At 34.6% G+C, this 14497-nt stretch overlaps 1 protein-coding gene across 1 annotated transcript in view; it reads right to left on the bottom strand.

Annotated features, from left to right (window-relative positions):
• PolQ (DNA polymerase theta) overlaps nucleotides 1-14497 on the bottom strand; it is a 48962-nt gene that overhangs the window by 28897 nt on the left and 5568 nt on the right. The window contains exons 3-7 of the mRNA XM_076209147.1: nucleotides 5932-6043; nucleotides 4845-4960; nucleotides 3011-3135; nucleotides 1053-1203; nucleotides 89-295 (exon numbers count right to left, since the gene is read on the bottom strand). Of these exons, the coding sequence (XP_076065262.1) occupies nucleotides 89-295; nucleotides 1053-1203; nucleotides 3011-3135; nucleotides 4845-4960; nucleotides 5932-6043 (711 nt within the window). The remainder of the gene's footprint in view (nucleotides 1-88; nucleotides 296-1052; nucleotides 1204-3010; nucleotides 3136-4844; nucleotides 4961-5931; nucleotides 6044-14497) is intronic.

Raw genomic sequence — 14497 nt, 5'->3', positions numbered from 1 at the left:
AGACACAAGTTCTAATGTATCTAATGATTAATGAAACAAATCTCTTTTCATAATTGTTTAATCTCCAAATATAAAATGCATTCCTTACTTGAACTGTTAGCCTTGGATCAATATCTCTAATCTTGCTAAAGCTCGAGTCATATATACTTTTATTAAGCTTAACAGTTTCCTTTAGTGGAACTGGACGAAACTGTGTGGTGTAGAGACGAGCATCCAGCCAATGTGCAAGGAGATCAATGTTGGGGAGTGTTGCCGACATGCCAACAATCTGTACTTGACATGGGGGACTTTCTTCCTATCACAAGAAAAAAATTAATGATTAAATATATAAACATATAAATGACCATCTATCCAACATAAAAGAACATCAGAATGTTGCCAAGATGCCAATAATATATACTTGACATGAGGGACTTTCTTCCTATTCTAAAATATTAAAGTTAGTTTCACAGGAAAATATACAAAGAAAAAGTATAAATACAAACTGGAATATGTAACAGTGGTATATGGTCTCAACACAAAAAAGACACAAGTTAAACTAAATATAAAGAACAGCAGACAGACATGAAGTTTGATAAATTCAATATCCCTCATTAAAAGAAAGGAAGGGGTGATATGATTGCTGTGTTTATAACAACAAAAAGAAGAAAACTGACTAGGAAGATCTCTGTTAGGGATAAAAGAGTAGCAAACTCAATAAGTTGGGGGGGTCACTTCGGGGTTAAGTAAAAGCAAGGAGATAAAGTCAAAATTAATTGAGTGTAGGGATCTATTTCTAGTATTATTACACAGAGTTGATTTACAGAAATAAAATACCATCTTGTGAACCCAACCTAAGATGATACATTGAGAAGTAATCTTCCAACATATTACTCCAGAAATTATGATTCACTGAAGTAATGACAAGATTGAATTTGAACTTATCCTCACAATGGAACACAGGAAAAAACAAGAGATATGTCAGAAGAATTGATATGAAATATAAATAAGTAAAAAAAATAATACAATCATGTTAATATAAAAAATATCTTTTGTTCTCAAATTCACTTTACCTTTTTCTCAGACATTAATGCCTTCTTGCAAACATACATGACTTTGGTAAGGAGCAATTCAAGCAGGTAACCTCTATGTGGATCTCCTAACATGTGTAACTCATCAACAACAATGATTCCCAGGTCACCTAGACCTTTGCCTTCAAGTAACCTGATGATTTTGAGAAAGAAAATACAACAATTAGTGAAGTTAAATGGAATACCATTCACATACAGTTGCCTTGATATTATCTAAAAAATATATAATAATAAAAAAAAATAATAATTTCTAGTAACTGCTTATTCTACAATGCATCTATTTAAACCTTTTGAACTAATTTGAACCCTTAGTAAAAGTCTATCAATCTGAATAGCAGTGGACCTAAAATCAGTCAGAATATATATATATATATATTGGCTACCGCCCTTGGAAGGGGGAAAAAGCCTTGTTATATGTATGTATGTATGTATATTTATATATATATATATATATATATATATATTTATATATATATATATATATATATATATATATATATATACACACATCTTAACAACCACAATGCACTTTAATTCTAAGCCATCAAAGGCCAGCATGCTTGAAATTGAAATGTGCTACTACCCAGGACTCGAACCGGGTATCCTCATGACAAGTGCGACAGTGACTTTCTAACTAGGCCTTTGTACAAATACATACATACATACATATATATATATATATATATATATATATATATATATATATATGTATATATATATATATATATACATATATATATATATATATACATACATATATATACATATAAATATATATATATATATATATATATATATATATATATATACACAGACACAAACACACAAAAAACTATTAAGAAAACTCAAAACAACAGGTGTACAAGGAAAATTACTGAAATGGATGTAAGATTACTTGCATGGGAGAAAAATGAGTGGTGCTCAGAGATAAAAACTCGACCTGGGAAGAAATGATAAGTGGAGTCCCTCAAGGTTCAGTATTGCCCCCAATAATGTTTGCCATATATATAAATGACATGGATGAAGGTGTAGAATGTTATATGAACTTCTTTGCAGTCAATGCAAAACTACTAGGTAAAACTAAAGTATAGAAAAAGACTGAATCACTACAGACACCTGGACAAAGTCTGGGAATGGAGCCAAAAAGTGGGAAGTGAACTTCAACATTAAGAAATGTAGTATAATGGAGTTTGGAAAAAGTAAAAAAGAATATCAGGACATAGGAAGTAAAGAAAGTTAGTTCCAAAAAGGACCTAGGAGTAATTATCACCAAAGACATGTCCCCAGACAAGCATATAAACAAAATAGCCAGAGAAACCTAAAATTTACTAAGATCAATAAAGGTGGCTTTTAACTACTTGGACGATGAAGTAATAGTAAAAAAAATACTAGTCACACTATTAAGACCAAGAGTACGCTGCAACACTATGGACACCCAGTACAAAAAAAGAATATAAGGAAATTAGAAAGAATGCAAAGAGCAATGACAAAGATGGCCCCAACACTTTCAAAATTGACATAAGAGCCAAGATTGTCTGAACTGGAACTACCAACCCTGCAACAAAGAAGAGAAAGAGGTGATCTATTGGGCATTTACAGAATCATGAAAGGCATGGAAGTCCTTGACAGAGAAGACTTATTAAAGTGGGACAGAAGAAAAACAAGGGGACATAAAAAGAAACTCATAAAGGATAGTTATAGAAGAGATCTTAAAAAAAAAAAAAAAAAATCCACAAAGTGGTGGATGTCTGGAACAAACTGGATGAAACAATAGTGTGTGCAAACACTACACAAGAATTTAAGAACAAACTAGATGTTGCAAGATACAAAGACAGGTCACTAAAAGCATAGCCCCCCTTTCCTGTATAACACAACTAGGTAAATACATGCATTGGTATTTCTATGGAAGGCAAATAAGCCACAAAAAATTGTGTACTGACCTATTGATAATATTGTTTGCCTTTTCTATGGTGCACACAGCAACATCAGTTCTTTGAAGACCACCAGGAGGTCCTTGGGAACCCATAAATCCTTCTACACGCACACCTGCCACACTTAACAGTTTCTGTTAACCAGAGAATTTATGAAAACATTTTCTTACATATCTTTTAAAGTTATAAAACAATGGGATTAATAGAGTGAAGATCTTTGTATCCTATGCCTACCTAATACACATTATGAGATATGGTGTGTGCATGGGGTGGGAGGTATAAGACTTTCATTATGGTATTTCATGTACTGGAGATCTTCCCTTTATAAGAGGGCCAGTGAGTCAAAGTCCACACCTACACATTAATAAGTAAACAAATTAAACTTACCATCCCTCCCATCTCAGCACCTTGCAGATGATGGGCTGCCCAATGTCCCACTACATTGCTTGAGTCAAAAACAGTGCAGCAAGGGCTACGGCTTTTCCATAGTATAGCCCAAGAACAAAAACTAGCTATTCTGAGAAGGCAAACTTCTCAGCCTTGAAGAAATTCTTTGATGAACCAGACTGGGAGGAATTCATGAATACCACAAGAATGATGAGGAAATGGAAAAATCCTTCCTTACATTTACAACTCAAGAGTGGTAGAGATGGTATGTTGTCATAGATATTTGAGAAGTATACACTGATTTTGGACAACAGAAATGCTAAATAACTATCTTCCAGCAATTCATAAGAACCACCCTTGACCACGTTTCCACAGCATGATTCTCAAAAATCAGCATAACTAACAAACAACTTACAAACATTACAGAATGGAGCAATGAGAGTAATAACAGAATGTAACAAAACCACCCCAATTAGACACCTGCATATAGACACAAATCCTCCCCATAAAACATCACATGAAAATGACAGGAACACAATTTGATGCCAGAATTCTTTACACAACAAACCTATTACACTACATCTCCCAAGCACAACTAACAGAACACTACACCAGCAGCACACTACTCAAATATCTATAACAACCTACCACTTGTACCATATAAAAACATATACACTCAGATCACTAAACAAGAGACAGACAAAACTCAATACTCCACCAACAATACCCAGACCTAAGCCCCACAGAAAAGAGAGGGAGAAAAAACAAAAACAAAAAATCACACACCTGCTAAGTTCTGCACTGGAATGTTTGCATTCAGGACACCATCCAGCAATGAAACAGTACCAAAACAAAATAAGCCTAGTCACTGATTCAAACTGCACCAGGTGCAACCACCACAGAAAGGACAGAACACTTCATACTACAATGCCCCACACTACCAATCCCTAGACAATAAAATATATCTGACCCGAGTGACTTGTGAACCTAGCTGGAGCATGGGGCAGGTTAGTTTAAGGCCATGTATGTGTCTCACACAAGAGAGCAGGGGCAACAGATTGAATGACTGATTGATTGTGAGCAGCTTGATGGTGGTGTGGCCCTCTTTGAAACTATGTTGGTTTGGGGAAGGTCAGAAGTTAAGTTGTGTCTCTTTCTGATACTAATCTTTCTATCAATTTGGATATGGTGGTTAGTAGTGTGATTGCTTGGGGCTGCACCTCTTAATGGAGGTGGGGAGATTGATAGATTTTGAAAATGGGTAGCCCTGCTGTCCATCTTGTAGGACTACTATAAGTAGGTACCCATCATTGGTCCCTTACCAGTCCCAGTATGTAAAACATGTAAAGAAAGAATTTAATGGAAATGGGATCAGGTATTAATGGGTTAGAATATATCTGGTTAGTTCTTGACCAAGATTATCATTACCTACTTTATGAATACTGTTCATCCTTACCTTAAGATTGTTCATTTTCTCCCTGGCAACGGATACAAAGGGCAGAATGAAAATTCCTTTCTTGCCACTTTCAATCACTTTCTTCACCAACAACAACTCTGCCACTAAAGTTTTCCCTGCCAAATAAAAACAAAATACCATCAAAGAGTTTTATAATAACCTTACCCATCTCAACAAAAGAACTTGATAAATCCAATTTCATTTTAAATTTCCTGAGTACAGATTCTTGAATTTTTGTTTCTTGTATAAGTGCTATGTGTAGGAAGTGGAGTAACTCCTACTGTTTGTTGGTGAATCCACTTATGTTTACTTGTAGTATGTTTAATATGTGGTTTTGTGTTGGTGTGTCTGTGGTTGTGAGTGTTGCTACATATTGGTTTCAGCTTCTTTTGATATTGGGTTCTGTTGCTAAGTGGAATCAATAGTTGCATGTGTTGCACTTGATGGATGTGTGTGCATAGTTTATGTGATAAGAGCATAGTGGGCATAGGTAAGGGCCTGGGATGGTCTCTATTTCACCAACTAATAGGAGGAAAAGTGTGAGGGCAGATGTTAGTGTACTGACCTCCTTATGTGAAAAAACAGGAATATAGGACAGGGAAATAGTTGGGATTGCAGGGGAGTGTGAGGAGTGACTCTCTGGCCCAGTCCAGAGACCAGGTGCCAGCAAATTCAGAGCTGCACCTCCTGGAGGTGGGGATTATTATTATTATTTTATTTTATCTATTTATTTATTTATTTTTATTTTATTTTTTTATTTTTTTTAAGGGAGGTGGGGGGCATTTTCTCTTCCTGCAATAGCGATGGTCAGTGGAAGCTGCTTAAAAGCTGGATATGGCAGTACCATGTCCAGCTATATATATACAATATTATATAAATATATATATATATATATATATATATATATATATATATATATATATATATATATATATATATATATATATAATAGAGTATTCTTTTCTTTGTATAAAAATATATAAAATAGTTAAAAACATACATATTTACATGGCATAAATAATTAGATAGTTAAAGGCCTTTGCCAGCTGTAAGCTGAAATAATCCATACAAGAAAGAAGTGACTCACCTGCGGATGTTGGAGCAGAGTACACCAAGTTATGGCCATCCAACACTCCAGGTTGAGTGAGGCATTCAGCCTGCCAGGGGAACATAGTCTGCACACCACATTCTTCATAACACTGATAACAGACAAATATGTAGTACTGTATTAGAATCATTACTAATATACAATGAATCTTTTAACTTTCCTCGGCTAAAGATTAAGAGTTACAAGGGATTAGTTTACTACTGTGGCCAGGCAATCGATTCACATTCCCCAAGAAACCAGCCACAGGCACATTTTAATCCCATAAGTCACTCAGTGAAGAGATTTGATGTTGTCAAGAAAGGGTGTGTGTAGGACACTGTAGAATAAGTCACTCTGTGTATTCTATGGGGTGACTGTATCTGGGGAAGCTAGAATATGTTGCCAAGCATATTCTATGTTGATACTGTTTAAATACAAGATGATGATCTAAATATTGATGAGTATGAGCAATTCTTCTTTATCTTGTGAATGATTTGTTGGTTGGTTTGATTTCTGGGGAAGTCTAGTGAAATATACAATCTGGCTGTCTACTGCGAAGGGCTTGTTTTGGCATCCAAGAGTAAGTGTGTTTTTGTATAAATGTACTGTTAGGCTGTGGCAGCAGGTTGTTTACAGGTTTAAGGAGAATACTATTGGGGTTGTTTTTATATAAAGTTCAGTGGGCTGTGTTTGTGTGATATGGTATGAGAGGTGGGAGTCAGATTATGACTCCAGTCTTTCCTCTTTCTACCTACTTCAACTTGTCAGAATGTCTCAATGTGTATTCACTTGTGTATTTACCTAGTTGTATTTACCTAGTTGTATTTTACGGGAAGGGGAGCTATGCTCGTGGGGTCCCGTCTTCATATCTCATTTTATCTAAACTATTTTTAAATTCATGTATTGTTTTTGCACACACCACTTTCTCATCTAACTTGTTCCAACTGTCTATTGCTCTGTGAGGAAAGCTGTTCTTTTTCAAATCTCTTCTATAGCTGTCTTTTTTTATTTTCTTTCCGTGTCCTCTTGTATTTCTGTCATCCCATTTTATCAGATTCTCTCTATCAGTAATTTCTATGCCTTTCATGATTCTGTAAATAGCTATCAAATCTCCTCTCTCTCTTCTTTGCTCTAGTGTCTGTAGTTTAAGTTTTTGTAGTCTCTCTTCATATGATAGTTTTGAGAGTGTTGGTGCCAATTTTGTAATTGCTCTTTGTATTCTTTCAAGTTTTTTTATACATTTTTTTGTACTTGGTGACCATATCGTTGCTGCATATTCCAATCTTGGTCTTATCAGGGTGATTAGGATTTTCCTCACCATTTCTTCATCCAGGTATGTAAATGCCACTTTGATTGTTCTTATTAAATTATAAGTTTCTCCAAAAATCTTATTTATATGTTTCTCAGGTGACATATTATTCATAACAATGACTCCCAGGTCCCTTCTCATTTTCTACTTTTTTTATTCCTTCTTCTCCCAAATTATATGATCCTGTTATTCTGTTTTTGCTTTTTCCAAATTCCATTATACTACACTTTTTTGTATTGAACTCCATCTCCCACTTCCTACTCCATTCTTGTACTTTATTTAGATCTCTCTGTAGTGATTCACAATCTTCTTCAGTTTTCACTCTTTTCAGTAATTTTGCATCATCTGCAAAGAAGCTCATATAGCTTTCAATTCCTTCATCCATATCATTAATATATATAGCAAACATTATTGGGGCCAGAACTGTTCCCTACGGGACACCGCTTATTACTTCATTCCATTTTGAGTGCTGATCTCTTATCACTACTCTCATTTTTCTTTCTTGCAAAAAGTCTTCCATCCAATTTAGCAATTTACCTTGTATTCCTCCTTCATATTCTAGTTTCTTAAGCAACTTCTTATGTGGTACTTTGTCAAAAGCTTTTTTTAGGTCTAGAAATGCACAATCAGCCCATCCATCTCTTTCTTGTATTATATCTATTAGCCTTGAATAGAAACATATTAAATTGGTGACGCATGATCGTCCTTGTCTGAATCCAAATTGCCTTGGATTTAGTACGTTATTTTTTTCCAAGTATTTTACCCATCTACTTTTGATAATTCTTTCACATATTTTTGCTATTGTACTTGTTAGAGAGACTGGTCTATAGTTGGTAGGTTCTTCTTTATTTCCTCCTTTATATATAGGTACTATGTTTGCTTTTTTCCAATCTTCTGGAACTTTTCCTTCTTTTAAGGAACTGCTTATTATGCTATGTATTTTGTCTGCCAGTTCATTCCTGCATTCTTTCAGAATCCAGTTTGCTATTTCATCTGGCCCATGCGATTTTCTGACATCAAAATTACCCAAGTGTGTCAATATTTCATTCTTTGTTACTTCTATTTCTATTTCTTCCATAGGGGGGACTTTTTCCTTCCACTCAATCTCTTCAGGTTGTATATTTTCCCTTGTAAACACTGATTTAAAATGTTTGTTCATAATTTCTGCCATTTCCATTTCTTCAGTGTATTCAACTCCTCCTTGTCTTAATTTCTCTAAGTCTTGTTTGTTTTTCAGTTTATTGTTTACAAATCTGTAGAATAGTTTTGGTTGATCTTTACACTTTTCTATAACATCTTTTTCATATTTTCTTTTTTCCTCTCTGCACTTTTGTACATATTCATTTCTATAACCAGTATATATTTTCCATTTTTCAGGTCTTCTGTCTTTTTTCCATCTGGTCCAGGCTTTGTCTCTTTTGTCTTTTAACTCCCTACAACTTTTGTTGTACCAGCATTTTACATATTCTTTTTCTTGTTTTTGTCTTGGGACATACTTTTCCACTCCTTTTTTGTAAATTTTTGTCAAAATATTCCATTTCTCTTCCACTGATGTTTCTTCTTTGTATATTTCTTCCCAGTTTTCTTGTTGGAAGAATTCTCTTATTTTATCAAAGTTTGTTTTTTCATACATCATTCTTCCTTTTCTATATTGTTCATTTCTTTTCATATATTTTTCTTCATTAAGTTCCAGTTCAATCAATATGTGGTCACTTTTACCTATTGGTGTTTTATATTCAATCTTGTCCACTATTCTAGGTTCAGATGTAATTATTAAGTCTAGCCTCGATGGTTCTTCTTCATTTCTATACCTAGTGTTCTCTTGTATCCATTGTGTCATTGAATGGTCAGTAATCATCTCAAGTAGAGCATTTCCCCATGAGTCATCACCACTCTTTACTGTCATTTCTTCCCAGCAGATTTCTTTGCAATTAAAGTCGCCCATCATAACTATTCTTCCTCCGTCTTCCATTATTTTAGTTAATGCTATCTTTGTGTCCTCTAACATACTTTTATGTTCACTCTCCTCCCATGAGGCTGTTTTCGGAGGCACATAATTGATCACAAATTTTCTGCTCTTCTTATCTCGGTCTTCCACTTCTATCATAATCATCTCTACTGTATTCTTTCCATATATGACACCTTTCACGTTTATATCCTTCTTAGTCAGGAACATAACTCCACCCCCTTGTTTTTTCTCTCTGTTTCTAATCCAATAATTGTATGTATCATGTCCTACACTGTTGGGTGGTAGTGGGCCTTTTAATTTTGTTTCTACAATTCCCATTATGTCCGGTTCTTTTTCTTTCAAATAATCATTCAGTTCATTTAATCCTGTTATCAATCCATCTATATTTGTGTAAGACACTCTTAGTTTTCTGCCACTTCCATTGTGTTCTCTGTTTCCCTTATGTTTTTCTTTAGTATGTCGAACTGCTTTATTTTCATGTTCACTACTCTCCAATAGAATCTCTCTTTCTCTGACTCCGTTCTTTCCTCGTTTTTTGCCTTAGCTTCAATTCTTTTCTGCTTTTCTGCCTCTCTTTCCTCCTTATTCATTTCTCTTTTTATCCATACCTTTTTATATTGATCATTTGTTGCTAGTTTCCCTGTTTTGGATAAGATATTCTCTGCCGTTGTTTGTGACCTGAATTTAATCTTAATTGGTCTGGTCTTATCTGTACTATATTTTCCGAGTCTGAATTTTTCCTCAATTTCCTTTATAATTTCTGGTTCATCTTCCTGGACTAATTTTAATAAACTGCTTACTCTTTCATTTTCCTCCTTGATTCTTGCGGTTCTATCTGGGTTATGTTTCTCTTCCATTCCTAATATAATTATACATTTCTTTTTGTCAGCTAATTCTCTTACTATATTCTCCTTCTGTCTCATCACTTTAATAACTGAGTCTTCATTATGTCCTTTCAATTGCTGTTTGACTATGTCAGTGAATGAAACCTTATTCCCTTCTTGAGTTATTCTCCAATTTTTAGCTTCTGTAGCTATTTTCTCTCTGTTTTCATTACTATTCTTCTTCAATTTCTCATTCTCCTCCTTTACATTTCCTAACCGTCTTTTTAGGTCCTCTATTTCTTCAGTTAAGTTTCTGTTAGCCTTCTCTAGTTGTTCCAACCTTTCAATTCTCTGGAAAATGGAGTCTACATTACCTAACTTACGTTCCAAGTCCTCGATCACCTTATCAACTCTCTCCTCTAGTCTTATCAGTCGGGGGGGGGGGTTGTGTCCCCCCCACCCTCTTTAAATCCCTGGAACATATTCTCGTCACTTTCTACTGTATTGCTCCTCTCTATACTTCTAATCTTTACATTTTTATTTGCCATTTCGTCATCACTGAGCTGGTCCGGTGGTCGTTTCATGTTGACCTTACGCTTGTCTGCTTGGGCCAAGTCCTCCACATCCTCATTTCCTTCCATTTCCCCAGCAATCCCTCCCCTTCTCCTCTTTTCCTACTTACCTACTGCCCCACGAGCAATTTCCCCCCACCCTGTAAATACAAAAAGGTACTTCTCTTTGCGTTGGGATCCACAATCGGCACTTTTCTTCAAGCCGTCCGTTCGTTGAAAGTGTGTGTATTTACCTAGTTGTACCTAGTTGTATTTTACGGGAAGGGGAGCTATGCTCGTGGGGTCCCGTCTTCATATCTCATTTTATCTAAACTATTTTTAAATTCATGTATTGTTTTTGCACACACCACTTTCTCATCTAACTTGTTCCAACTGTCTATTGCTCTGTGAGGAAAGCTGTTCTTTTTCAAATCTCTTCTATAGCTGTCTTTTTTTATTTTCTTTCCGTGTCCTCTTGTATTTCTGTCATCCCATTTTATCAGATTCTCTCTATCAGTAATTTCTATGCCTTTCATGATTCTGTAAATAGCTATCAAATCTCCTCTCTCTCTTCTTTGCTCTAGTGTCTGTAGTTTAAGTTTTTGTAGTCTCTCTTCATATGATAGTTTTGAGAGTGTTGGTGCCAGTTTTGTAATTGCTCTTTGTATTCTTTCAAGTTTTTTTATACATTTTTTTGTACTTGGTGACCATATCGTTGCTGCATATTCCAATCTTGGTCTTATCAGGGTGATTAGGATTTTCCTCACCATTTCTTCATCCAGGTATGTAAATGCCACTTTGATTGTTCTTATTAAATTATAAGTTTCTCCAAAAATCTTATTTATATGTTTCTCAGGTGACATATTATTCATAACAATGACTCCCAGGTCCTTCTCATTTTCTACTTTTTTTATTCCTTCTTTTCCCAAATTATATGATCCTGTTATTCTGTTTTTGCTTTTTCCAAATTCCATTATACTACACTTTTTTGTATTGAACTCCATCTCCCACTTCCTACTCCATTCTTGTACTTTATTTAGATCTCTCTGTAGTGATTCACAATCTTCTTCAGTTTTCACTCTTTTCAGTAATTTTGCATCATCTGCAAAGAAGCTCATATAGCTTTCAATTCCTTCATCCATATCATTAATATATATAGCAAACATTATTGGGGCCAGAACTGTTCCCTGCGGGACACCGCTTATTACTTCATTCCATTTTGAGTGCTGATCTCTTTATCACTACTCTCATTTTTCTTTCTTGCAAAAAGTCTTCCATCCAATTTAGCAATTTACCTTGTATTCCTCCTTCATATTCTAATTTCTTAAGCAACTTCTTATGTGGTACTTTGTCAAAAGCTTTTTTTAGGTCTAGAAATGCACAATCAGCCCATCCATCTCTTTCTTGTATTATATCTATTAGCCTTGAATAGAAACATATTAAATTGGTGACGCATGATCGTCCTTGTCTGAATCCAAATTGCCTTGGATTTAGTACGTTGTTTTTTTCCAAGTATTTTACCCATCTACTTTTGATAATTCTTTCACATATTTTTGCTATTGTACTTGTTAGAGAGACTGGTCTATAGTTGGTAGGTTCTTCTTTATTTCCTCCTTTATATATAGGTACTATATTTGCTTTTTTCCAATCTTCTGGAACTTTTCCTTCTTTTAAGGAACTGCTTATTATGCTATGTATTTTGTCTGCCAGTTCATTCCTGCATTCTTTCAGAATCCAGTTTGCTATTTCATCTGGCCCATGCGATTTTCTGACATCAAAATTACCCAAGTGTGTCAATATTTCATTCTTTGTTACTTCTATTTCTTCCATAGGGGGACTTTTTCCTTCCACTCAATCTCTTCAGGTTGTATATTTTCCCTTGTAAACACTGATTTAAAATGTTTGTTCATAATTTCTGCCATTTCCATTTCCTCAGTGTATTCAACTCCTCCTTGTCTTAATTTCTCTAAGTCTTGTTTGTTTTTCAGTTTATTGTTTACAAATCTGTAGAATAGTTTTGGTTGATCTTTACACTTTTCTATAACATCTTTTTCATATTTTCTTTTTTCCTCTCTGCACTTTTGTACATATTCATTTCTATAACCAGTATATATTTTCCATTTTTCAGGTCTTCTGTCTTTTTTCCATCTGTTCCAGGCTTTGTCTCTTTTGTCCTTTAACTCCCTACAACTTTTGTTGTACCAGCATTTTACATATTCTTTTTCTTGTTTTTGTCTTGGGACATACTTTTCCACTCCTTTTTTGTAAATTTTTGTCAAAATATTCCATTTCTCTTCCACTGTTGTTTCTTCTTTGTATATTTCTTCCCAGTTTTCTTGTTGGAAGAATTCTCTTATTTTATCAAAGTTTGTTTTTTCATACATCATTCTTCCTTTTCTATATTGTTCATTTCTTTTCATATATTTTTCTTCATTAAGTTCCAGTTCAATCAATATGTGGTCACTTTTACCTATTGGTGTTTTATATTCAATCTTGTCCACTATTCTAGGTTCAGATGTAATTATTAAGTCTAGCCTCGATGGTTCTTCTTCATTTCTATACCTAGTGTTCTCTTGTATCCATTGTGTCATTGAATGGTCAGTAATCATCTCAAGTAGAGCATTTCCCCATGAGTCATCACCACTCTTTACTGTCATTTCTTCCCAGCAGATTTCTTTGCAATTAAAGTCGCCCATCATAACTATTCTTCCTCCGTCTTCCATTATTTTAGTTAATGCTATCTTTGTGTCCTCTAACATACTTTTATGTTCACTCTCCTCCCATGAGGCTGTTTTCGGAGGCACATAATTGATCACAAATTTTCTGCTCTTCTTATCTCGGTCTTCCACTTCTATCATAATCATCTCTACTGTATTCTTTCCATATATGACACCTTTCACGTTTATATCCTTCTTAGTCAGGAACATAACTCCACCCCCTTGTTTTTTCTCTCTGTTTCTAATCCAATAATTGTATGTATCATGTCCTACACTGTTGGGTGGTAGTGGGCCTTTTAATTTTGTTTCTACAATTCCCATTATGTCCGGTTCTTTTTCTTTCAAATAATCATTCAGTTCATTCAATCCTGTTATCAATCCATCTATATTTGTGTAAGACACTCTTAGTTTTCTGCCACTTCCATTGTATTCTCTGTTTCCCTTATGTTTTTCTTTAGTATGTCGAACTGCTTTATTTTCATGTTCACTACTCTCCAATAGAATCTCTCTTTCTCTGACTCCGTTCTTTCCTCGTTTTTTGCCTTAGCTTCAATTCTTTTCTGCTTTTCTGCCTCTCTTTCCTCCTTATTCATTTCTCTTTTTATCCATACCTTTTTATATTGATCATTTGTTGCTAGTTTCCCTGTCTTGGATAGAATTTTCTCTGCTGTTGTTTGTGACCTGAATTTAATCTTAATTGGTCTGGTCTTATCTGTACTATATTTTCCGAGTCTGAATTTTTCCTCAATTTCCTTTATAATTTCTGGTTCATCTTCCTGGACTAATTTTAATAAACTGCTTACTCTTTCATTTTCCTCCTTGATTCTTGCAGTTCTATCTGGGTTATGTTTCTCTTCCATTCCTAATATAATTATACATTTCTTTTTGTCAGCTAATTCTCTTACTATATTCTCCTTCTGTCTCATCACTTTAATAACTGAGTCTTCATTATGTTCTTTCAATTGCTGTTTGACTATGTCAGTGAATGAAACCTTATTCCCTTCTTGAGTTATTCTCCAATTTTTAGCTTCTGTAGCTAGTTTCTCTCTGTTTTCATTACTATTCTTCTTCAATTTCTCATTCTCCTCCTTTACATTTCCTAACTGTCTTTTTAGGTCCTCTATTTCTTCAGTTAAGTTTCTGTTAGCCTTCTCTAGTTGTTCCAACCTTTCAATTCTTTGAAAAATGGAGTCTAC

The sequence above is a fragment of the Oratosquilla oratoria genome, chromosome 2, assembly GCF_046742065.1.
Source record: "Oratosquilla oratoria isolate Oo_2021 chromosome 2, ASM4674206v1, whole genome shotgun sequence".
In the NCBI taxonomy this organism is placed as follows: domain Eukaryota; kingdom Metazoa; phylum Arthropoda; class Malacostraca; order Stomatopoda; family Squillidae; genus Oratosquilla; species Oratosquilla oratoria.
The sequence above is the reverse complement of the archived record's forward strand: the minus strand, read 5'-3'. Positions and strand labels throughout refer to the sequence as shown.